Consider the following 25,713-nt stretch of genomic DNA (forward strand, 5'->3'; position numbering starts at 1 on the left):
CTTGCAAACTGTGGTCCCAGCTGCCTTCAGGTCATTTGCTAACTCCTGCCGAGTGGTTGCAGGACGATTTCTGACTGTTCTCAGCATCATTGCCACCCCACGAGGCGAAATCTTCTTTGGAGCACCGGGCCGAGGTCTGTTGATTGTCATGTTATACTCTTTAAACTTTCTGATAATTGCACCAATAGTTGTTACTTTCACATCCAACACCTTACTAATCTTTTTGTAGCCCATTCCAGCTTTGTGAAGGTCAACAATTCTGACTCTGAGGTCCTGTGACAGCTCTTTGGTTTTACCCATGTTGGAGACTTGAAATCTGTGTGATCTGTCTGATTCTGTGGACAGTTGTTTTTCACACAAGTGATTAGTGAGAACAGGTGGCTTCAGGTCAGGTAACAAGTTGATTGGGAGTGTCTAACTGGTCTGTAAAAGCCAGAACTGCTAATGAATACTAAGGGATCAAATACTTATTTCACTCCATGAAATACAAATCAATTAATATATATTCCTTAGATTTGTTTTCTGGATTTTCTTTTTAATATTCTGTCTCTCCATGTAAGAATACATCTACCATTAAAAGTATAGAATGATCATGTCTTTATTAGTAGGCAAACAAAGAAAATCAGCAAGGGATCAAATACTTCTTGGACTCACTGTATATATGTATGTATGTGTGTGTGTGTGTATATGTATATATATATATATATATATATATATATATATATATATATATATATATATATATATATATATATATATATATATATATATATTTATATATATATATATATATATTTATATATATATATATATATATATATATATATATATATATATATATATATATATATTTATATATATATTTATTGCAGACATACTTCGGTAATACTAGCAAATCATATGTTCCGAACAGTTTTTAAAAGCCTACTTTATGTCCTGACCTACTAAGAGGGTGTGAGCTGTACAAGACTGTATCTCTAAACTTTCCTAATATAATAATGAAATAATGAGTGGTAAGCTAACATGACCTATTAGTTTAAATACCTGCTAATAATAATAATAATAATAATAATAATAATAATTTATTACATTCTTGAAATTGTCTACGGCAAAGAGTACAGTAAAAAGTAAAATAACATTATATTCCATTCTTTTATTTATTTATTCTTCTTTTGTTTTATATTTGATTCTTCTAGCACTGGTTTACAACACCTTCTCAAAACTGCTCCCATTAGGGCTGTTACCTAACATATGACTTGGTAAATCTGCCTAACTATCATACTATCATATTGGTACTTGCTACACCACAGTATAGTGTTGAGGTGCCACCTTATCATAGGACATAGAAGGTATTGGTACCATTGCAAACACAAAGATATTGGTACCTTTGCAGACACATAGAAGGTATTGGTACCATTGCAAACACAAAGATATTGGTACCTTTGCAGACACATAGAAGATATTGGTACCATTGCAGACACGTAGAAGATATTGGTACCATTGCAGACACGTAGAAGATATTGGTACCATTGCAGACACGTAGAAGATATTGGTACCATTGCAGACACGTAGAAGATATTGGTACCATTGCAGACACTGAGAAGATATTGGTACCATTGCAGAACTTTGAATGGAACTTGATGCTAAATAAGGAACCATATTACAAGCACTTGGCTCCTTGCTACACTTGCTTGCCAATGCAGCCAACATATAGCTCATCACAGCCACTGGCCAATTTCTGCTATGACAGAATCAACTTAGTTGTTGCTTTTGTTATTAGCTGATTGTAAATTGTGAGACCTCATTCACATACCGTTACAGGCTTCATTGCCAGCCTGGATACCTTCAAAAAGGTGAGTATTCCAAGCATAGCCTACTAATGGACTACATTGTCTCCTTAAAAGAGAACTTCTACGTTTGTGAAACAGACCAATCATAGTCATTAGTAGGCTAAGCTAAACATCTATGGCCACACAGCAGGAACACCACACCACGGTAAATGTTATACCTTTTTGGTAATCTAACATGTACTAGCAGCTGTACACTGAAATGTAATGTAAATGTGTTCTTACTTTTTCATTTTGCTATACAATCTGTAACTGTGCATTATGTGCTATTTATACAGCTGATGTCTTATGTGGCAAAGGACCTTAGGACCACCTCAGACACTAAGGGCCCTATTGCATAATCGTTAACAATTAACGATCTCAAACGACCGCTATTGCGAAAGACCTGAAAACGTTCAGTCATTTCCATGGAACAATAATCATTACTTATGATCGTAATTGCGATTGTTTTTTCTTCGCTATTTATTCGCTTTTGCGTTCGTATCTATTGTGAACGACCGAACGATGTCTTATTCAATGCGAACGATTTGCGAACATTTTGCGAACGAGCAACGATAAAAATAGGTCCAGGTCTTATAAAGCGATCAACGATTTCTCTTTCGGTCGTTAATCGTTAACTGCATTTCAACCGAACGATTATTGTTTAGATTCAAACAATTTAACGATAATCTGAACGATAATCGTCCGGTGGAATAGGGCCCTAAGGCCTGAATGCAACTGTTACCTCTCTAATCCCTATAATTATGCCTGTTATATACTGCTTGTATACATTTCCAGTGACATCCAATGACATTCTAGCTTTTAAAGTAGCTCTCCAGATTTTTTTCCCACGTAGTGCAGCATAGGCTTTTATTCTTGCTTTGTACTTATTTGGTTTCAAAGAAGCATTACTTTTTTAAAGTGATATGACTGCATCTTCCTTTTATAGTGCCAATAACCTATACATAAAATGATTTTCGATTTTTTTTGTTTTTAATATATATTTCAGTTGGCTGCCCGGGGCTTCAAGAATCCTAATGTGCCTTTTAATGCTGCAGGACCCACTCCAGGCTCCCCCAGCCATGCAGTTTATGCAGATGCTGGAGGCTCCCCAGTCAGAGGACAGTCTCACATGAAGCCTAGTACACCAGCCATCTCGATGACCTCTGCACTGAAGAATGTTGGAGCGGTATGTAGTCTGATTTAATAACATGTCTCAGTTATTAGATTCCACCCGCCCCCCCCAACTCCCGGTTCTCTATTTTTACTTATGTCATTTGCCACAAATATCTGTAAAAACTAACACCATGTCATTTTGTGCTTAAGAACCAAAAAGTGGGCTTGTCCCTTTAAAATCCAACATAACCAACATATTTATTAAATAAACCATCATTTTTGACAGGTTTTCCATTCTAAAAATCAGCCCTCCCTAGTGGGGCAGGAAGCTCCGGTTTTAGTTTTGTAACCCGCCAGATTTAGTAAGGGCAGTCAGACACATCTTGGTAAATTAGAGCTGATATTTGTTATGGTAAAATCATCACATAAAAACATTTGCTTTCCCATGAACAGAATGTAATCGCCTAATAGCCCGACCTAAATTTTATACCTAAGTTTTATACAGGAATTTAGCATTTTTTTCGGGGGTCAACCAAGCAGTAAGTTGAGTCAATGAAAACTGCTCAACTGTTTTTCTCTAAAATAAATGTAAATTTATGAATCTGAAACACACATACTTTTTACCAGTTATGTAAACTGTTGAACACTACTAAAGAAAATCCCGAAATCATAGAGGCATTATGCAATTTATTCTGCTTTTTGTTTTTTCTTCCATTTTTTTTTTTACCTTTCTACAGGTTGTGGCATCAGAAATCAGGGACAGCACAGAGGACCCCCAAAAAACAGACACTTCAATCCAAGTTAGTAGACACATTTCTATTGTGAATGTTCTCTTCTGTAACAATAAATACTTGTTCATATCTTGTCACTGGATTCCGTATATAATCGCCTGACTTGAACTGACAGGAATTGGATGCATATATTGAATGCTATCCTGTGCAGAACTACAATGTAGCTCATGTAATGGTGGCATCCTCCTTGTGTGCAAAGCCCATTCAACCTCACAACAAACATGCTCAAATGGATTAAGCTTCAAGTATTGGGCTGACCATTATAGGTACAATCCAGAAGCCATTGGCAGTGCATATCTGGTAACAAGTTTCCTTCCCTTGTTGGGAGATTCTGTTTGTATCTGGAAGCAAAATTGCCGACGTGCAATGCACTGGGCATTCATTTACACTATGGGTGAAAAAGAATTAAACACTGGTGCTTCTAATTTCCTGAACTTTTCAAGAGCCAGCTATTGTGCTACATTTAAAATTGGAGGTTAGATTTGGGAACCTGTAATCCGTTTTGTGCTGCGTTGACTTGCGTGCCATGTGAAACCCTGATTGGTTCTCTCTATACATGTGGGTGCTCCTCTACTACCCTGTCTCCCCTCCCTGCTGACTCTTATTGTTTGATCTTTCTATACCCTTGTTGTTAGAGATCTGTGCTAACGTCAGTTGTGCCTTTGCACCCCCTTTCTAAATAACATTGGAGGCACATTGAAGGTCTCATTTATTTATGTGATTTAAAGCATTTTATTAAGGAGTGTTAGTAGACCCACCCTCAACTAATGTTCTTTTTTTCTTTTTTAGAATGAAAAACGTCAAATACTTAAGCGATTAAACCAGAACCTTAAAGCTCAGGAAGAGGTAGCATCAACAAATGAAGATGTTATGGTGAAAACTGATGATGGTGATGCAGAGCAAGAAGACAATGTTACTGACCGCAAGAAGTGGCAAGCAGAAGACCCAGTAAATCCTCTTTCACAACTCACCCTTATAGAGGACACTTTATGTTCTGCTGACAGTAAGTACATTAAAATATACCTGTAACACAGCAGTGATCCATACTTAATAGGTATCTGCAGTGATAAACTAATATATTGTTGTGTTAGGATATGCCATACACATTAGACAAACATTTACCTGGACCCATCCACCCACATCATTGTCCAACCATGTTAAACTCCTGTTAGTTTAAATGAGTTGTCTTGATACTGCAAATACAAAAAAATAGACCACTTCTCTGATCGAAATCGTTCACTTTTTCTGTTTATCACCTTCTGGAGTGGGCCATTATGAAGAATTCTCCTGGGGACACCTCATCTCCACAGAATCTGCCAGAGAAACATTTTTGGCTCCTCAATCCAGCACTATCCTCACCTCTATACAAAGTCCTCATCTGCACTGCTCGACACAGTATCAGTACCTACTTTCTTCCCTCATATAGTAGTTAGGCCCCTCTGTATGGGGCCTAACTACTACATGTTTTCTCTCATTTTAGTAAAGAATTTTTTTAAAAGGAAGAACAAATTCCAAATAGAAGGAACATGGCAAAAATAGGACAATTTCATTTGAGGCAGACAACATTATCACTTATCACTACAATAGTATTAAAAAGGTCCACTGACACGTATCTTCTATATCAAAAAAGCATATAGTATAACCTAAGCACATCTGGCCACACATGTCAAGTCACTGCTAGACCAGTCCAGAAAAAAAAAAAAAAATCAAGAATAAAAAGAAAGTAGGAGGCAAAGAAGAAGGGAAAAGATACAAAGAGAGACAGCGGGCGAGAGGAGGGATACAGCTCAGCTACGATCTTGGCAGCCATATGTCTACACTTAGCCTCAACACAAAGTATCCACAAAGCCTGGTGCCTCAACATGGAGAGTCCAAGCCATCCATACCTTTTGTAATGTTTCCGATCGACCCTACCGCTCCACCACTACCTCCTCAGCTTGTTGAATTGTACTTGGTTCATTCTGTGCCCTCTTATAATAAGCAGGCCCCCTCAGTGCACTGATATAGCTGAAAAGCCCCCATCTGTTCTCTCATATAGTATCTAAGCCCTCTCTGTGTACCCATATAGTAGCCTGCCACCTCTATGGCCTCATATAGTAGCAGTCTTTGTCCCCTGTAACACTTAGGTCCCTTCTGTGCACCATATAGTTAGTAGGCCCCTTTGTGCAGCCTCCATATAGTAGTTATGCCCCCTAACAGTAGCAGTGAGGGGTTAGGGAAGGTAAGTATTCTTCATAATTTTTTTTATTCATTTTTGCAGTACCCCCAAAAAAACCCTGAGACAGCGAAGTCTGAAAAGTATTATCACTTTGCTTTATATTCACAATAATATATTTCAGTCAGATGGGTAAAAAGTTGTGCTTTTGTTAGGTCACCCTGTCTCACAGTGACTGCTGAAGGTACACTTTGGCAGATCCCCAGAGGTATATGTCCCATTGATTTATAACATTCGGTATCATTTTCTTTTTTTACTAGATATTTCTTTATCACTGTTCCATAAAATAATAAAAGCCCTGAAAAGTGTGCAGTATAACTATAAATATCCAACAGAAAGAAGTTATATTGACATGTTGGAATCCTAATGTAGTGTTACTACCTCATTGTATGAAGTCAGTATGCTTAATGCCCAGTCTTTCATAGGCTGCTGGTACATTAGGGAGATTATAGTTCTGATGACCACATATTTGTAAGTATATATACAGGTGCTGCTTATTCTACAGTATACTCAGGATCTATTTGTTAATCTGCTTTAAACATTTTACTAGAACCACCACTAGTTCAGATTCTGTACTTTATTATTTTATCCCATTGTCTGAAGTGCACCTGTGCAGGAAAGCATGGTGAGTTTGAGGCTCGTAAAGAGAATAATGTGTTCCATTAAAATGTATTATGCTACCTATTGTCACTACCTGAATTTATTTATGATATGGGAAGGAGCTTAAGCTTGACTAATAGTAAAATGTTCTGTGACTAGTCCACGTGGGGTTTTCCCATTGCTGAAAATGCATTAACAGAACCACATGGGCTCATATATATATAAAAAAATTGGAATAGAAAGCAAACACCTAGGTACAGATGTACAATGCTGCAGAGTTATTACACAGGTTTTCCATAATATCCAGTTTCACATGAGCACCGCATTTCGAAAGTTTAAGCATCCGTTCAGCCAAAAGTCCTACTGCGCAATCAGATCTACAGGGTCGCTCTGCTCATGCTATATAAAGAAGCCCATGATGAAATATGCACCGCACAGTTGTTACTACTTCTACATGCCAGGTCCCAAATATTGGGCCTATAAAAAGTCACTTAGAAGTCATACTAATATTACTTATTACTGAACCATGGCACTGTGCATGGAGGCTAGTCTTTTTACAGTATCAGGCTATGTTCACACAACGAATTTTTTCGTATTTCTACAGCCGTTGTTGCTGATTGCAACAACGGCTGTAGTCAATGCGAAAAAATACGTTGGCTTGCTGCCTATGGGGTCCCAGCTGGAGCGTATACACATGGTATACGCTCCGGCCGGGACCCCTAGCGGCACTGCAAACAAGTGACATGTCAGTTTTTGCGGCCACTATTCATTGAATAGCGGCCACAGAAAGCTCTGTCAGTGCACACTATGAAGCGAGTGGCTCCCGCCGCAGGTTTCATAGCGTGCAGTAGTGAGGGCCGAAAGATCATCTGGCCGGTACTGGCCGAGATGATCTTTTCAGAGACCGGGCGCTCCGTGGCCGGGTCACGGAACGGCCGGTCTCTTATGCCGTGTGAACATGGCCTCATGCTATATAGGATTACAAATATGCTCTGCGATGATGATGGAACTCCAAAAATACAATGTATACAATCGGGATACAAAAGTTAAGTGACCCTTGGTGGTGCTGTACCAAGGCGAAGATACTGGGGGGAATTTATCAATGGATTTTGTGTAAGTTTTCCTGTCAAATTGTCTCAGATTTTGCAGATTTTGTGAGCATTGCTCAAAGAGTTTTTGTGTAACAATTTGTGACTTTTTTACACATTTTCTGATGAAAGTATTACATAATATCCCCCACTGAGTCCTAGAGGTCAGCAGTCTGTTGTATCGCCAAGGAACGTATATAGAGTTATTGTGCTTATTGAAATATAGTAACAATATATTCTCCCATTACATCTTGAAAGGTTAGAGCTAGCCTAGACGCCTTATTGCATCTTGCTTTGCAGTAATATGAAATTCCATTGCAAGACAAATTTTCATTGTAATGGGGGAAAGAAAAGTTCTTACAACCGCATTGGGTGAATCAAATCTTGTGGAACAGTAAGCCCTCTAAACCTTGCTTTCAACTTCAGTGGTTGTATAACAGGCAAAAGAAGACTTTATACCTTTTTAAGGTAATTCACTTGATTTTGTATTAACTGTTTAACCCAGATAAGACTGTCGGTGGTGTTATCAAGCTGGATTTGGAGGAAAGACAAAGACGTGAATGGGGGAAGAGTCCAGCCGAGTCAGTTGTGAAGATCCTTGGTGAAGCAAAGCTTCAACTCCAGACTGAATTTCTACAAGCCACCAGTGGGGAGATTTGTGCAGGTACTGAGCAAATGACCAGGGATTGTCCACCTTGTCATCTATCCGGAAGTTGTATGGTTTTCAAGTCAGATTCACTTCCAGATTCCATACCACTTTGGCAGGTGTTGCACTTTTATAATTTTTCAAAGAGAAAAAGAAAATACATACAATGGACAGTCCAATCACACAGACTCCAGCCCCAAGTGGTATAACAGCAAGAAATGCAGGGTTTAAAGCGACTCTGTACCCACAATCTGACCCCCCCAAACCACTTGTACCTTCGGATAGCTGCTTTTAATCAAAGATCTGTCCTGGGGTCCGTTTGGCAGGTGATGTAGTTATTGTCCTAAAAAAACAACTTTTAAACTTGCAGCCCGTGCCAAACGGGAGTATCTGTGCCCTTACTCTGCACCATCCCTCCTCCCCACCCTCTTCATCTTTAGGAATGCTCCGGGCAGATTGTCTCCTATTCGTCTGCTGTGTGAATACTCAACATGGGCTCGATCGTTAAGCACCTTTGCGGTGTTCAGCATTGAAAAAAATGTTCCAGTGGCATTCCTAATGATGATGAGGGTAGGGAGGAGGGACGGAGGGGTGATGCAAAGTTAGGGCACAGATCTTGGATTAAAAGCAGCTATTCGAAGGTACAAGTGGTTGGGGGGGGGGTCAGATTGTGGGTACAGAGTCGCTTTAACATATATATATATATATATATATATATATATATATATATATATATATATATATATATCAACCATAAATTCATGTAACACTCAGTAAGACACTATATGTTGTATTACAAATGGGCTACAGCAAAGGAATTAGGTATTATGCCATGAATTTCTTAGAGTCACTGTCATTACAAATAAATTTTGACGTGTCATCAGGCATGTCAAAAGTTATTGATACACTGCTGAGACCCACTGCAATTAGGAGGTATAGCCGAGGAGAGGACGCAGCGATCGTGTGATCAACTCTTGATCTGCTAATTCCGGCAATTTAAGTCAATGAGGCTACATTGTCAGAATTAGCAAACTGAGTGGAAGTGGGTGGCTTGGCCGCCATGCTCTCTCCTGGTTATATTTCCTGATTATAGGTCTGTGCAGTGAGACCCACTGCAATCCATAACTTTTGGCAATGCTGATGACATACAAGAGCAAAAGAATCCAACAGCATCCAAAGTACAGCAAAACGCCAACGTTTTTTGCATGTCCAGGTGCAGAAGGCAATCTTTTCCCCAGCTAATCTCAAATTGTGTCCCATTGTCCTTATGTTAAGATTTTTTTTATATATTATTATTAAAAACACTTCCCTCTTGAACATTATGTAGTCCTGTAACATATTTTAACGATTTTGGTTGTCTCCCCTTCCTCTTCTTTCCTTTAGACTATACAGATTTAAATCTAAAAATCTAAGTCTTTCCTGATATGATTTATGCCTGACACCCTCCACCATTTTTGTAGCCAGTCATTGGACCTTTTCTATTTTATTAATATCTTTTTGTAGGTGAGGTCTCCAGGACTGGACAGAGTATTTCACAAGAGGTCTCACTAGAGCTCTTTACTACTGATTATACTATACCTTTATCTATACAGCCCAGCACACTATTTGCTTTCCCTACCACCTGGTTCCACTGGTGGCTCATTTTAAGACTGTTAGAAATCGCTACCCCTAAATCCGTCTCTTCTGAAGTCTTTGCTTATACAGAACTGCCACTATGATACTCTGATAGAGGATTCCTCCTCCCCAAGTGCATTATTTTACATTTGGAAACATTGGCCTGCACTTTCCATTGTTTAGACCACTTATCTAGTAAAGCTAAATCATTTTCCGTATTACTAACACTTCCAGGAATATCAATTCTACTGCACACTTTTGTTTAATCAGCAAACAGACAAACCTTACCTTCCAAATTTTTCTTCTATGTCACTTGCAAACATATTAAAAGGGGTTATCCAGCGCTACAAAAACATGGCCACTTTCCCTTTACTGTTGTCTCCAGATTGGGTGGGGTTTTGAAACTCTGTTCCATTAAAGTAAATGGAGCTTAATTGCAAACCACACCTGAACTGGAGACAACAGTAGGGGGAAAAGTGGCCATGTTTTTGTAGCGCTGGATAACCCCTTTAAAAAGAATAGGACCCAGTACAGACCCTTGTGACATACCACCTGTAACTTGTCTCCATTAACAACAACCCTCCATACACCATTAACAACAACCCTCTGGTATCTATCTTTCAGCCAACAATAAAGATTAGTCTGATTTGATCTGCCCTTGGTATAGCCATGCTGGATGCTGTTGGATGGTTTGCTCTTTTAGGCTGGGTTCACACTATGTATATTTCAGTCAGTATTGTGGTCCTCATATTGCAACCAAAACCAGGAGTGGATTGAATACACAAAGGATCTGTTAACACAATGTTGAAATTGAGTGGATGGCCGCCATATAACAGTAAATAACGGCCATTATTTCAATATAACAGCCGTGGTTTTAAAATAACAGCAAATATTTGCCATTAAATGGCGGCCATCCACTCAATTTCAACATTGTGTGAACAGAGCCTTTCTGTGTTTTCAATCCACTCCTGGGTTTGGTTGCAATATGAGGACCACAATACTGACTGAAATATACGTAGTGTGAACCCAGCCTTATGTTGCAGCACTGACACCTGGGATTATTAGCTGTGCAGCGTGCATCCACCTTTCTACACTACCAGTGGATGATTCCTCACAGCGCTGTTGTGTTTGGTGGTTATGCCTAATGATATATCAACAGTTATTTTTAATGACAGGTACTCTGTAATCCTAGACAACCAATTTTACATTTTTAGGGTGATTCATGAAACCATTTACCTCAAATTGTGGCATGTCATATTTGTGCAGAAATGCTACTTTTTGCTTCTCTTGCTGCTTTTGAAAAATGTTCGGAAAAGTGTGCCAGAATTGGGTGGGTGGAGCATACTGGGGCACACCAAACTTATAATTTACACCAGAAATTAGTATAAATTTTATGGCAAATCTGCGCCAGCACCATGCTGCCATAGATTTCAGTTTGTGGGACATGAACAAACCAAAATGCACCAAATTTGTGGTGTATGGCTCTTAATAAATTTTTTGGATTTTACTTACCAGCTCTCAGTATAAGGGTATAAACCCACACACCGTATATGCAGCGTATTTACTGCTGCGATACGCAGCAAACTCGCAGCAAACTCGCAGCAGATTAGATCTAAATAACTGAACACAGCATCAAATCTGTACCAACAAATCTGCTGCGTATTTGTTGCGTATCTGCTGCGTATACGATGTGTGGGTTTATACCCTAAAGGAAATCTCTCAGCTCTAGATTAAGCACAGAGCTCGTGTGTCAAAGAGGCAGTGCTGATCTGCAGGATACCTGCCTCCTCCCTCCACCAGCTTATCTTCCAGCTTTGAGCTGTGAACATTAATCAGCCAAGCCAGGAAGGGACGGCCGAGGATATAGGAGTCCATCTTGTGCACAGCTGACACAGAGCTGACATTGAGCTCCGGACATAATCTAGAGCTGACATTGAGCTCCGGGCATAATCTAGAGCTGACAGATTCCCTTTAAGACTCTTGTACGAAATTCAGTCTTAAGTAAATCTTCCCTATTCCAGGAAAAGTCCAATTTATTGGTACATGTCCAAAACAATAACTATGTGTTATTACCAGGTAAGAGACATTTTGTATTTCATATATAAAATGGAATTACTCAATGTGATGACCATGTAATAATTTCTAACAAGAAAGAAAAGGATTTATAATGTGTACTTAAGCATAGAACTCATTTACCAATGTGGTTCCCATTATCAATAGATCTTCCCAGACCATATGTGAAGTCAGATCTTGTACTAGCTGTATTTACATCCAGGAAAATTTCATATCCACATGGATTTCATTTTGGCCATGTCTGATTTGTACATTGAACGCCACACACATGGATTTATGTTCGTATGTGAGTTGTGTAATATTAAGTTCCTAAATCACTATCTTGACAATAAAGATGACTTTTAGGCTCATGGGGCTGTGTGTGGGATGTAACATTCAGTCTTGCTTGTTTAGAATTTGTCAATATGTATAGCATTTTTCCAAGTTGCATCATGTAATCCACTAAGTGCAGTTAAAGGCTGAAGAATTAATACCTTTTTATAGGTAATTCAGTTACCTTAATTCATTTGTCTACATTGCCTAATCCTTATGGAGCCAGGGTGGTCACATTGTACAAAAGATTATTATATGGTTCTAAAGTCCCCAATTCCAGGACAAGGAAGGGTATAGGATACAATTATATAATTGTTATATGTAAAAAATGGTGGGCACCTTATATTGTAAAAATAGAAAAACCATGGGGCGCTACAAGGGTTTTATATGCATAACAACTATTTGAAAAAAGAAAGCACAATGGCATTGTGCACTCCGAAAAAATGTATAAATAGTTTAATTGAGCAGGCTACAAACATTGAAAAAACTGGAAATATGAAGAGTGTGTAACACTGTTGCAAAAGGCTTATACGCCTATACGAATGGCTGAGACACAAGAAAACCAGTATGAGAGACAATGATTGTGCTTGAAAATAACAGTCTGTATAGCTTAATACTACCTGTGGTACTGGGTCCTGGCAAAAAACTCCGCTCATATCGCTGCCGAAAAGCTGCTTCGTCCTGGCAATTTGGATGAGTTGTAAATTGTTGTCAAGATTTCTTAACAAGTCCAGTTGAATTAGCATTACTAAACATCCCACGACCCAGAAGAAAATAGGCACGCTACTAAAGCTCAGTATTTTTAGCCTTCATACAATGATACAATTTAGTCATTATGTCAATTATTGTTATAAACAGGTTCAGTTTATACAAAGACTATTGAGGAGGACGCTAAGCCAGCACAGCAGCCTGAGGAAGAGCAATGTAAAGAGCCTTCTGGGGATATGGATTCTTTAATCTCACCTGATGCCCTGAATGTCCCTATAGTGGAACAGTCCACCTCCTCAGTGAATGTTGCCAAGGTATCTGAACCTAACAAGGGCCCGGATTCTCCAGTTGGTAAGTATTTAGTGTTCACAGTGTATATGTATTTCTGTTTCACGTTTTAATCCTGACACCACTGTAGTTTTATATCATGTATTTACACATATTGTTTGGTACTAGATTTTTTATTTTTTTTTGTGTTATGCATTCTCTTTGGCATGACTTTCTTAAACATTTCCTTATGTGCAGTTGTAGTGGTGGGGCCAGAGGTGATCTGTTTTCTGATAAATGATCAATGTCAGTCAACTTAAGGTCCATTTAGGCCGATTATCAGCCAGGAGCGTTGCAAGAAACACTCCTGCAGCCAATAATCGCCCGGTGTAAAAGTGACAGCGATTAGCTGAAGTCCAGGAAAAAGCCTGATTCTCTGATCGTCTGTTTAGAGCAAGTTTCAAAATTTCTTGTCACAAGCCACACATCTTAGGTTCATGTAGCCCTGCCACTGGATTTCACTTGCTGTATAAAGGCCCCTCAAATAATTGCCGTTATCGCTGATCGCGTGCTTGTTTGCACCCCCGCTGCTGAGAAATCTATCCATCTAAAAAGGCCCTTAGATGTAAGATTTACCCTGTCTGGTTTCTGTCAACCAGGACCCTTTCTGTCCAAGAGAACAAAAAAATGTAAAAAAAAACATATATACTTGTATTTTCCGGCGTATAAGACGCCTCCCAACTTTTCCAGTTAAAATAGAGAGTTTGGTTATACTTGCCATATAAGACTACCCCTATTTAAACACACATTAAAATAATAAAAAACATCAGACAGTAGTGAGATCTGAGAGGCAGAGAAGTAGGTACAGTAATACCAGTAGGATACAAGGGCGGCTAGACAGGTGAAATAGGTGTGATTTTCTGGGCACAGCGCCACTCTACCATACCTCTTCTTTTTTTTTTTTTTTTTTTTTTTTTTTTCTATACCCCAGATGCCTGTAGCTTGCTCTGCTCTTAATACGGTTGCAGCAAAGGGCAGGGATGCAGCTGATTTTTAGCTCCCCCACCGACGGCAGATTCTCTAGTCCGGTTCCAAAGTTTTTCAGCACCAGCCCTATAAGACTGCATCCGGCGTATAAGACGACCCCTGACTTTTGAGGAGATTTTCCTGGGTTAAAAAGTAGTCTTATACGCAGGAAAATACTGTGTGTGTGTAATATATATATTCAGCCAAGAGCCCCTGAAGCAAACCAGGGCACGGACACTGTGATGTATGCACCAGGTCACAGGGGTTAAGGGGGCTTACTTCTGCATACTCGCAGCGAGATGACAATCCCGCTGCAAGTATGGAATCTCATTGAAAATGACCATGTAAGGATCCGCAGCGGATTTCGCTGCAAATTTGCAGCGTGAAATCCGCTGCGGATCCATTGTGTGTTAACCCACCCTTACACACTTTTCCACCTGCTACAAAAAAGCAGGCACTGTTTATGTAGAAATTTAGCATGGTCTACTTTGCATCAAAAAAATGCACCTTAATGTGGCTGAAAATTTCTGCGGACTTTAAGCAAAGTAACAGCTGGTGTAAACTTCCCACCAAAAAACATTCAAGTGTGACATGTATCAAACAGCCTGATAAATCTGGAACATTTAAAGCTACTCTGCACCCACTACAAGTGCAAGACATACCCTGACCCTTGAGAAAGTCTCGTGACAGAGACGGAACGCGCGGGGTTTCTTGGACCCCGACATGGACTCCCTCTTATGGTGATATTGATCCATTGATTTGGCTCTCATTCCACCTCTTTACTCCCTGTCAATTTCCTTTGTTTTGTGTCCATAGACTATAGGCATATACACACATACATACATTGTTTATGCTGTGACTTTGTTTCATTTATTGTGGGCCATTACTATCAGCTGTAGGAGAGGTCGCAACATTTATACATTTCGGTATGTCCTGGTACCGTGTTTATCAGACATTGGCCTTTGTATGTTGTGTTTTTAATTGATTTAATTTTGTATGTCTTGCACTTGTAGTTATATGTACTAATAAAATGTAACGATTTTCACTGGAGCATATAGTTTTATTTTATTATTATTATTATTCTTTTGAGGTTGTGCCACCGATACCTGTACGACATGGCTTTCTGTTTTTTGTTGGGTTACATGCTTCTTTCATGTCATATTGGGTTGAGCACCCTGCATTACTATTCCTAGAGGATAGCCTTGTCCTCCCTTTTTTTTTTTTTTTTTCTTTTTGTTCTCTGCAGTGGCATTTTATCATAAAATTTTCCCTGTAAGGGTGGTATTACATGGGCCGAGCAAGGCCCGATAATACCTGTAAACGAGCGCCGATCTGCTAGATCGTCGCTCGTTTACTGGGCCTATTACACAGAGCTGCAAGGACATTGTTACCGGGACCGCCGCGGCCTGTGATTGGCTGAGCGGCCTATCAGCTGACAGGCCGCTGTAAAGCTAGAGCGCGCGCGGGACCTCTGGAGAAGCGGACGGCAGGAGCAGCCGTGGAACGTGGATGGGTTATGTATATCATCAGTCGCCGGCCACGCAGCGGTGCGCAGTCAGCACTTGACAAAAATAGGTTCTAACCTAAATCAACGATCAGCTGATGATCGTTGTCATCAGCTGATCGTTGCATTTATTACACGGAGCGATAATAGGCCGAATCGGGCCAATTCAGCCGATTATCGTTCCGTGTAATAGTACTCTAAGTGGGCCTATGTACTTTGAAATGCCAGGGCTGATTTTCAGTCCCAGTCTGGCCCTGGATCCAGGCTACCACTATGAACTCTTTTCTTCCCAGTAATCTTTTGGTGCCATTAATTATTTTCAGTTTTCCTTTTATCATAGATACATTTTGTCCCTTTTTGAGTACAATATTTTTGATCATAAGCTGTTTTAGTTTACAGGTTTGAATCTGTTTAAAACGCTCATTTCAGTATATTTTCACTATATATTCAGTAATAAAGCATTTTCTATAGGAGATCTCAGTATCACCTACGGTGAAGGACGTCCAGAACATGATGATGTTCAAGATCAAGAGACAATGGAAGGAATTCCTGTTAATGTGGACTGTCAAGAGGAGGGACTGAATCCTCCCAAAGCAGAAGATGGTCTTTCTCCTAAGCAGGGACCGGTTGATACGGTTTCTGATTCTTGTCCATTTGAGGACCAGTCCTGTGGTGAGAGGCTTTCTGTGTACTATGGTTTATATATTTATTACTTAGAACAATTTTTAAACCTCAGTTATAAGGTCACTGAGCGCTGTCAGAATTTATAGAAATTCTATAGAAATTTGAATTTACAATTGAATACATGTGGAATACTGAGCCTGTAAATAAGAGTGGTGCTTAGCACTTGTCTCCCCGACTCCCTGCAATCTCTTATCTCCCTGAACAAGACGATGTCCATTATATGTCTATGCAGCCCATCCCCTACGGTGAGAGAGATCACAGGGAGCTGGGGAAAAGCACTCTGCTGCATGCTTCTGGCTATATTTAGAAATCAGTTGTCTAAGAGGTCTGAACACTCAGACCCAACCAATATTTATGACTCTCTCTTTCATAATTTAAACACTTTTTATAATGACGGGTTCCAGGGGCGGACACAGACTGCAAAGGGCCCTGTGCAAAAAATGTGTTTGGGCCCCCATAACATATTTGTTTCTCCACCTTTAGGCCTTAAAGGCACACACATATGTACGCCCGGGTATCCGGTACTTGTGTCTTGGTTTGTCAGGAGAGCCCTACAGAACAGATGCCAGGGCCCACTAGGGGACTGTACTGCAGTCTGTGCAGGCCCCACTGTAGGATCTAGGGTACCTGTGGCCCACCAATAGAAGTGATCATGGGGGGGCACCCAAATAAAGAACCTGTGAGAAGCGACATGCTGACCTGGTCCCATCTTGGACTGATGTATCTGTGACCAAAACTCCTGGAATAACAATAACTACAACTCTCAGAATGCCTTACACTTATGAAGCTCTCAGAGAATGCTGGGAGTTGTAGTTTCTGAGGGGACAGCCCCTTGAGAGGTGTACTCATTTCTACTTAAAATCCCAGCACATCCTGAGGGCTGCAGACTGCAGTAAATGCTGGGAGTTGTAGTGTTAGCAGCTGTTGTACTTGGAGACACCTGGATGCATTATACACTGGATGCTTTGTGGGGGATGTGAATATATAGCTCAGAGTGTGGAAGTGACCCCAGAACAGCACTAATAGTTGATAGAATAAAGGGGCCCTTAATCACTGTTGGGGCAAAGGTTAGAGACATTTACTGTATGTGGCTCCACAGGTGGGGTACATGTACTGTATGTGGCTGCACAGGTGAGATACATGTACTGTATGTGGCTGCACAGGTGAGATACATGTACTGTATGTGGCTGCACAGGTGGGATACATGTACTGTATGTGGCTGCACAGGTGGGATACATGTACTGCATGTGGCTGCTTAGGGGGGAGATGAAAGAGAAAAACAACCATGCTGCAGGGGGGATCGGTGCACAGATATCAGCTAAAAAGGCATAAACTTACAATAAAACTTATAGCAACAGAGAGGGGGGGCGGCTCTGTGCTTTCTCTTACACAGTCCACCCTCCATCTTACAACTTCCAGCAGCTTGACAGACACACTGACAATAATCACTCACTGTCAGAGCTGCTGCTGTAGCTCCTCTTCACAGTCCTGTCCTTGGCAGCCATAACCCTGCAGGATCCCTCCAGCCCTGGTCACCACATGTGCTCTGTCTCTCCTCCTCACACAAGGTATGCCGGACAGTGGAGTACAGGAGGGGGAGGAGCCAGCAGCAGCAGCGTGCAGGAGGAGAGAGAAGAACCAGCCCCAGCCGGGCACAGAATCCAGTGACTAAGTGGGCCTCAGAGGAGCAGTGGGCTTGCACTTCCCGAGTGCTGATACCGCCTGAGGGGCCCACTACAGACATGTGCCATGCTGAGCTGGCACTTTAGAGTCTGAGCCTGGCGGGCCCCTCTATTGGCCTGGGCCCCTGTGCAGCTGAACAAACTGCACAAGTGATATGTCTGTCTCTGACAGGGACACTTTAAATGAGGTCTTTCAGATTTTCATCATGGCATCCAGCTGTTTCCTGGACAAAATAGTCCTGCATGATGAGCTGGCTTGTCTGGTGTTTTTGACAGTATCTAGAAGAATTTTAAACATAATCTGTGGTCTAGCCTAATTCTTCTTTAGTTATTTTTGAAGGCACCTGCAGAAATCTGTCCATTACACAATACATTTGTGGGCAGCCTTTTTATGAGTCAATTGAAAATGTGATTGTCTCTATGGACATAGTAATTCTTCACACTGAATGATTTTCTTCTGTCACCTTTAATAGTTGCGATTGACTTCTCATCCTAGCAGCAAAACACTAGCCAAGACATATCATTTCTTCCCCAGCCCTCTTGTATCATGCACAGCATGGCTATAACTGATTCCTCTGGCTAATGTGTGTCCTGAGCACTATAGGCGGACATGTAGAGAAGTACAACACTGATACAGGAATGCAAGGTGACTGGTCTGTAGTGCTGCTCTATGTTTTTGACCCCTTTAATACTGACAGGTTTTTTTTTGACTCTCATCTCTTTTTATCTTTATCACACCATATCAGACAATTTCCTTTTAAGACAGTAATGAGTCTGGTCTGGTTAAAGTCAATTGTTCGTTTTGTTTACCCATGTGTACAAAGGAGAAAGGAATCAATCTGGTTTTTAAGTGATAACATCCAACTTTATCCAGATGCCTTTTAAGCCAGGCCTGCTGCAGATCCTTATGAGATGTGCTGGCGCTGCAAGGGAATCACCTTGGTTCAGGACAGCACAGAAAGTGACCTTTTAAAAGCGTTACTCGAGTTGTTGTCTGATTTATTTCAGACACTAGTGATGTGTTATGGTGCTAACTTTAGTGTTAATAGTTCTTTGTTTAGCATGGTCCATTATGGTGTCATAAAGTAAAACCAGCTTTAGTCTTTCTTTGTGTTCTTCAGTGAATCTCTACCAAAATGGTTAATCCGGGGCTTACAATATTCCTGTCTGTCTTTACTTATAGACACTGGGTGGCTGGAGTCATTAGCCGTGATACAGACAGGACAGGCTTCTAAGAGGCTGATAGCGGTGGTCCACTGGGACAATACATACATTCCATTCATAGCACCATTGCTACTCTGGGGAGAAATGTTTTTGTATGTCGGTAATGAAGATTTTTGTTGCCAGGGAGAAATGAGGACAGAAATATTACCATTCATTTATCAGTTGTCTGATAAGGCAGTACTATAAGCTAGGATTTCTCAGTGTACCCCCTAAATCATATACATTACATCAAAGTGGATAGTACCGGTATTCCTAGAGACTTAGCATGGACCACCTGCTGTACGTGTCCCACAAGTTAAAATGCTTGGCTTTAGGAAGGTTATCACAAGTGAATAGGAGAACAACTTCCTCGATATGTCAGTGTTTTTTTTTTATTTTTATAAACTGCACAGGGGTGGTTTGGCACAATGCACAAAACCTACCATCTGACGTAGGAGTTCATTCTCCACAATACAGAGTGCAAATATCTACCAGCAGGGGACCCATCACTTCTCTGTATCTATTCTCTTCTTACAATAAGAAATGGGGAGTCTACAATATCTTTCAGGAATGAATTGAGTTCTTAAACCAGCCAGGCACATTATAGTAATTTTCTGAAAATGATGTGTATGGGTAATGGCCATTTGTATCCTACTGCAAAAGGTACTGCAGAAATCCTGAGGTCAGATGAGAGCAATTATGTATTGCAGAGAGAAGAGGGTCTGTTCACCTATTGCAGAATTAATAATCCGGAGACATCTGTTCCCTACCATTTCCACAGTTATTGTATATGTAACAATCTAAATGAATCTAATAATTTATGGCATGGTCTATGAAAGCCGTACCACAAGTTGTGGTCACATCTGAAACGGCAACCTTATATGTTTGGCCATGAAAGCTTTCAGAGTGTCTCAGTCTGTATGGAAGGTGGGTATGATTTATTAGTATTTTTATTGATCACCCTGAAGATTGGGAGGCACAGATGCATGATGGATGGTGCTGTTGTTGAGGCAATTGTAGGTAGCATGTTTTGTGCAGGGTCCTGCTGTAATTAATAGGACTTGGCCATGAAAATCACATGGCATGGTACAGATGTCCACTAGACTGTATCTCCCAACATGCGGTTGCGTCCCCCCATGCCATATGTGAAAATTGGTTGGAGGGTTTATAACTGCATGGGATGCCATAAAGAACTCACACAGCGCAGACAGCTGAATCATTTTAGTGAGTTTTGTGCAGGGACAGTTTCAGGAATAATATAGCAGTGCATAATGCGCACTTTGACCAATTTTGCTTTATTTGGTCACATCTCTCATCAATCCCTTAATAATGTAAACCACAGCATTAACACAAGTAGGAAAATAAAATAAAAGCGCAACATGTAGACACCTAAACATATGGTTAGTATCAGGGACAAGTGTCTGCTACTGCTGGGCAAGCACCAATATAAGTGATGATGCCCCCATATGGTGGTCTGTAGAGTATCATCACCCTGCAGACTATATGAGAGAATTAAGCAAGACATAAAGGAAAAGGTGATCCCCAGCTCTCAAGGAGTTATTACTTTATTGTAAAATGCTGTACAGTAGTGGACTATAAGAAAGGCAGATGAAACAGCATGTTTAGAACGAGAACATTTCTTGCTTATGGCAGAATACAGCACAGATTCAATGACGTCTTGTACAGAACACATAACAATGGAAATGGACCCGTGAGCTTTCCTGACCTGTAAATACTCGTATTACCAATGAAATAACAATTCTGAGATGCTATTTTATATAACTCTTTATTGTTCTATTCCTCTGTTATTTCCTCTGGAAATGTATGAATAAATTGATGACTGGCTGTTTCCATTCCCTTTTACAAAGCACAGTACCTTTACACAGTCTGATATTGTTAGCAATGACAACACTGTCAGAATATATAGGATTACATCCTATTGATAAGGGCAGTGGTAGCACTCAGTTGTCGGTTTAGCTACAAAAGACATTCTGTACCTGTCAGATGACAGCTACAACCTGCAAGATTGGGCCTAACCCAATGTGTTGCTTTGTGTTGTAGCGTCATAGTTTAAATAAATTTATTGCACTACAAAAAGTCTCCTTTTATGTTGCGCCTTATTCGTTCCCATGTCATTCTAAATACAGATACTTCAGAATTGTTATCTCATGGCTAATATTGACTATGGGAATGTGTACACTACAGAACCCGGGAGGATCACCCGCTGCGGATTCTGCACCTCGCCCCTGCTCGCAGTCGCGTGCATCTCCGCCTGTGCCATAGATTCCATTCTATGGTCAGGCAGATTCCACTGTCCGCCCGAAGAATATACCGGTTCATTCTTAAGGCGGACAGTGGAATCTGTCTGACCATAGAAAGGAGTCTACGGCACAGGTGCAGATGCATAACAGGAGAGGTGACTGCTCATCTACAAATCCAGTGATGTCTTCTCTTGCTGTAAATGTTCTCTTTCCTTCTCCAACTGGATCAGAATGTTATGGCTGGTTAACACTTTCCTGATGCTGGCAGCTCCTCCAGCTGAAACTGAGCCAGACATGTACCAGTAAGTATAAATCCAGTAGATAGGACTAACAAAAGTCAGCACTTTGGTCTGCCATGTCCTCTTGTTGTCCCCCACAAATCTGTGCCTAGTATTGTGCAAAGCTTAAATTTTAAGTATTTGCACGCCATCCTCCCCTGACAAAATCGGACATCCGTCTGAAGAAATGTAAACTGCAATACTGTAGTACACTGACGTTAAGGCAAATGCTCCTTTAGATGGCGGTGCAGTGATCGATGATCAATCTTTCCTTTTATGCAGCAAAAATTTAAAACGTACTTTCCTGCCCTCGCCTCCAAATATAGGCCGTCATAAATCTATTGAAGGCCAGAGAGAGGGGGGCTAGACGTGGGCAGTCAGTCTCTGAAGCAGAAAGGCAATATCAGAAATATTGCTTCAGTGCCAAAACCAAATAGATTTGCAAATGACATGCCCAGGTTTTTGGTTTAGATAAAGGTAATGCCTGCATTCCAATAAAGCTACTGTATGTCATTGGGTAGGTTACTGGCTTCATAAATGAAAAAGCTCTGTTATTGATAGATGACGCCAGAACTCTGGGTCTTATATGTGCTTCCTTTTTAAATATATGAATTTCTCTCATTCATCATGGACCTTTATTACAGAAGAACCTGAGGACATAGAAACTGAAATATTGGAAGATACCAAAGCAAATAGAAGCGATGAGTGTCCTGTCAAAACTGCAAGTGTTTGGAATGAGGAGGTCAGGGAAAGAAGGTACAGTAATTGCATAGTTTATCAGTTAGCTCTAAATGGGGTTTTCCAGGGAAATGATATCTATAGAATAGGGCATGAGTAGGTGACCAGCTGTTGAGGTGAGCCGTGACAGCCGGATGTAATCATTGTAAAGTGCTGGAAGGCTTGGCACCTTGTTACTGCACTGCAGTTCCCATCACTTCAATGGGAGTTCCACCACAGTAAACCAGCTACACTACACTACACACGCATGGATTCACAGCTTTCAGCTCCGTACATTGTTTACTCCAAAAGCCAAGGTAGATAATAGAAGTGGCAGTCATCAGGATAAATCACTCACATAGCATAAGAAAAAACAGACAGAATACTCAAACACATGTACAAATTATGATACATGTAATAGATTTTATTCTTCAATAGGCCCATGGGCCTTTAGTTTGGCAGCGAATAACAACGCAAGGTTCTTTTTTTGTGTTTTGTACAATCGTTGCTGTTTTGTTTATCCATTCTACCCACGTGTTCAGTCAGTTCCATGTTTAAATTTCAGTGAAGGGGAAGAAGAGCATGATAAAGATGAACAAAACTCTCCAAGGGAAGACCATATACTTGATAAAGAATGCTCTGGGAATGAAGATGATACAGGTCAGTGTCTTTTGTTTGCTTGTTTTGCTTTTTAGTTCATCACACTGTATTCAAATACTGGGTACAATTTCTATTCAGAACATACAGCATAAACTTTACTTTCACTGTAGCCTGTCATAATTTTCATGCCTTCTCTTGTTACAGAACCTTCTGCAGGGGATCCTCTCAGAACACTATTTCATAAAGTCCCATTGCCGTACAATATTACTACGCCAAATGTGTCTGCACAGTCTTCGTTTGATGACTCCTTACCACCTCGTTCTCGCTCTGCATCTCCAGCTAAGACCAAAGGCAAGACTGCATTGTTGATAGGACTGTCAACTGGTTTGTTTGATGCAAATAATCCAAAGGTATGTTTAGTCTGTAAAGTTCTTCTTCTTGTATTTTTAGCACAGTTTATTCTCTAATCTTTTGATCGTTTTATGAGATTGCCACTGTGCAGAGAGTACTAATAAATTTAGTACAACCCTTTTTGTGGGAAATCAGAGTTCCAGATGGTATTTCCCACCATATGTTATTAGCTATATGTGCCCATATGTTCCTGCTCACATTTAGAACATTATTATCAGTGAATGATGAGAGGACACAGGTCACCTCCTCCCAGCATGCTCCTCTCCTCTGTATTACAGATGGGGACCCATGACACAGGACATTAGTTATTGCAGGAAAAAAAGCTTTCTGCATTCAGATCCTATTGCAGATTTCAGAGCTCACGTTTACAGGGCCACCATTACAGTCAGGCTTAGGCCTCTGCTCCCTTACATATTTATTTTTAGGCACCAGGGCAGTCAGATCAGCTGACACCCCACCGATCAGCTATTATTGGCCTATCAACGAGTTCCTAGTAGTCAGACCACCAGGATTGTCAGTGTCTGAAATGATGGCAGCCTGGATATAGAGAGGACTCTAGACTCTGTACCAGCATCATGGTATATATGTACATCATGTGTCTTGCAACAGTAAACAATCGGATTTTATTAACTTCTGTATAAAGAACTGTGCATGTGTAAAGTACTAGGTAAAGTTTCTATGTCTGACACCTAGAGAAGAGGAAATAAAAATGGGCTTACGAAGCTAAGCTTGGAATGTGCCGTTTACTTCCGACAAGGCTTTTTATTAACAAAACCGACCTTTAAATACTTCATGGCTTGTCTTTGTAGAACTCAATTATGTATGATGTGAAAATTTTACTGTAAATTCTTGCACAGTGGACTCATACATCCCCACAAAGCCACAATAAGGTTACAGGCAAAGTGATTCCTCAAGTCATTATTCTCCTGGAAACATAAACTGTGAAACACATCTAACGTTACTCTGTTACTGATGACGTGTTTGATGTCTTTGATAACTGTACCTTTTTTTTTTTGTATATCCCTTTGTGGCTGGATATGACTCATTAGACTTCAAGTGTCACAAAGAAAATGAAGAAAATAGCACACAAACTTTGTGTGCCAGACCTTGAATCATTTATGAAGATTTTTTTGCCACGTTTCTAATGAAAGCAACTTGGTGATATTTTCAGCCATGCCAGATTCATCAAGGGCATATTTTTACACATAGCTTTATAAAAGAAGCCGCTCTTCCAGAAGGAAAAAATCTGTTTCTCTACTGCCAGGGAGCCCTAAAGATTCCCTACCAGCTGGATGTTTGCAAGGCGAATCAGTACTATTCATTAGGAAGCACGCACAGCTCTAGACATTGTGTTGATCGTTCTTGGAAGCAAACTGCAGTAAAAGGGATTTCTGGCTTTATTTAGATACAACATATTAAGTGATTTAAAAAAATTATATCAATCTGATATACTTTTGTGTTTAAATGCAGCATCACCTACAAAGATTACCCAGGTAATAAGAAGTCTTTATAAACTACAAATGTCTTAGCACCTCCCTTGGAGGCCGAGCAGGCGAAACGTACGTAAAGTTCAATATCCAGTCAGAAGCAGAAAAATATAGATTATATTAATAATTTTTATTTATATAGTGTCAACATACTTTGCAGTAATTTACAATTCTGGGGATACATACTTAGTCCAAAATCTGACATTACTGAGATAGACATGTAACCATCAAGTCAAACACGAGGAGCAAAGCTCCTGCTGCAAATGCTTACAGGGAGTCACCTGAAATTGTTTATACACCTGTAATACTCCTGAGATTATAATCTGAAACCAGTAGTCATGGTTATTCATAAAAATCTATTTTTTTTTTTTTTCACATTTCATTGTATAACATAATTCACAAATATATTAAAGGGGTAGTGCGGCGCTCAACATTTATTCACGAATTAATACAACTTTGTAATGTGTGTTATGTATGTGAATGGCCCCCTTCCCCGTGTTCCCCCCCACCCACGCTAGACGCGGAAGTGTGGTGCATTATACTTACCGCATTTGGGTCGACCCCCGGCCCCCGCCGTCCCTCATGCCGGCCCCCCTCTGGCGCG

General features: G+C 40.3%; 1 protein-coding gene across 3 annotated transcripts in view; it reads left to right on the forward strand.

Annotated features, from left to right (window-relative positions):
* Positions 1–25,713, forward strand: part of NEK1 (NIMA related kinase 1) — a 130,336-nt gene that overhangs the window by 87,967 nt on the left and 16,656 nt on the right. For 2 of the 3 annotated variants that reach the window (XM_069977821.1, XM_069977822.1), the window contains 9 exons: positions 2,836–3,015; positions 3,680–3,742; positions 4,523–4,736; positions 8,142–8,300; positions 13,140–13,340; positions 16,258–16,458; positions 22,539–22,650; positions 23,177–23,271; positions 23,416–23,621. In XM_069977821.1, coding sequence (XP_069833922.1) covers positions 2,836–3,015; positions 3,680–3,742; positions 4,523–4,736; positions 8,142–8,300; positions 13,140–13,340; positions 16,258–16,458; positions 22,539–22,650; positions 23,177–23,271; positions 23,416–23,621 — 1,431 coding nt within the window. Of the gene's footprint in view, positions 1–2,835; positions 3,016–3,679; positions 3,743–4,522; positions 4,737–8,141; positions 8,301–13,139; positions 13,341–16,257; positions 16,459–22,538; positions 22,651–23,176; positions 23,272–23,415; positions 23,622–25,713 lie in introns of those variants that run through there. The other variant, XR_011363948.1, reaches the window with a different exon arrangement.

Source organism: Dendropsophus ebraccatus, chromosome 7 (assembly GCF_027789765.1).
Source record: "Dendropsophus ebraccatus isolate aDenEbr1 chromosome 7, aDenEbr1.pat, whole genome shotgun sequence".
Lineage (NCBI taxonomy): Eukaryota > Metazoa > Chordata > Amphibia > Anura > Hylidae > Dendropsophus > Dendropsophus ebraccatus.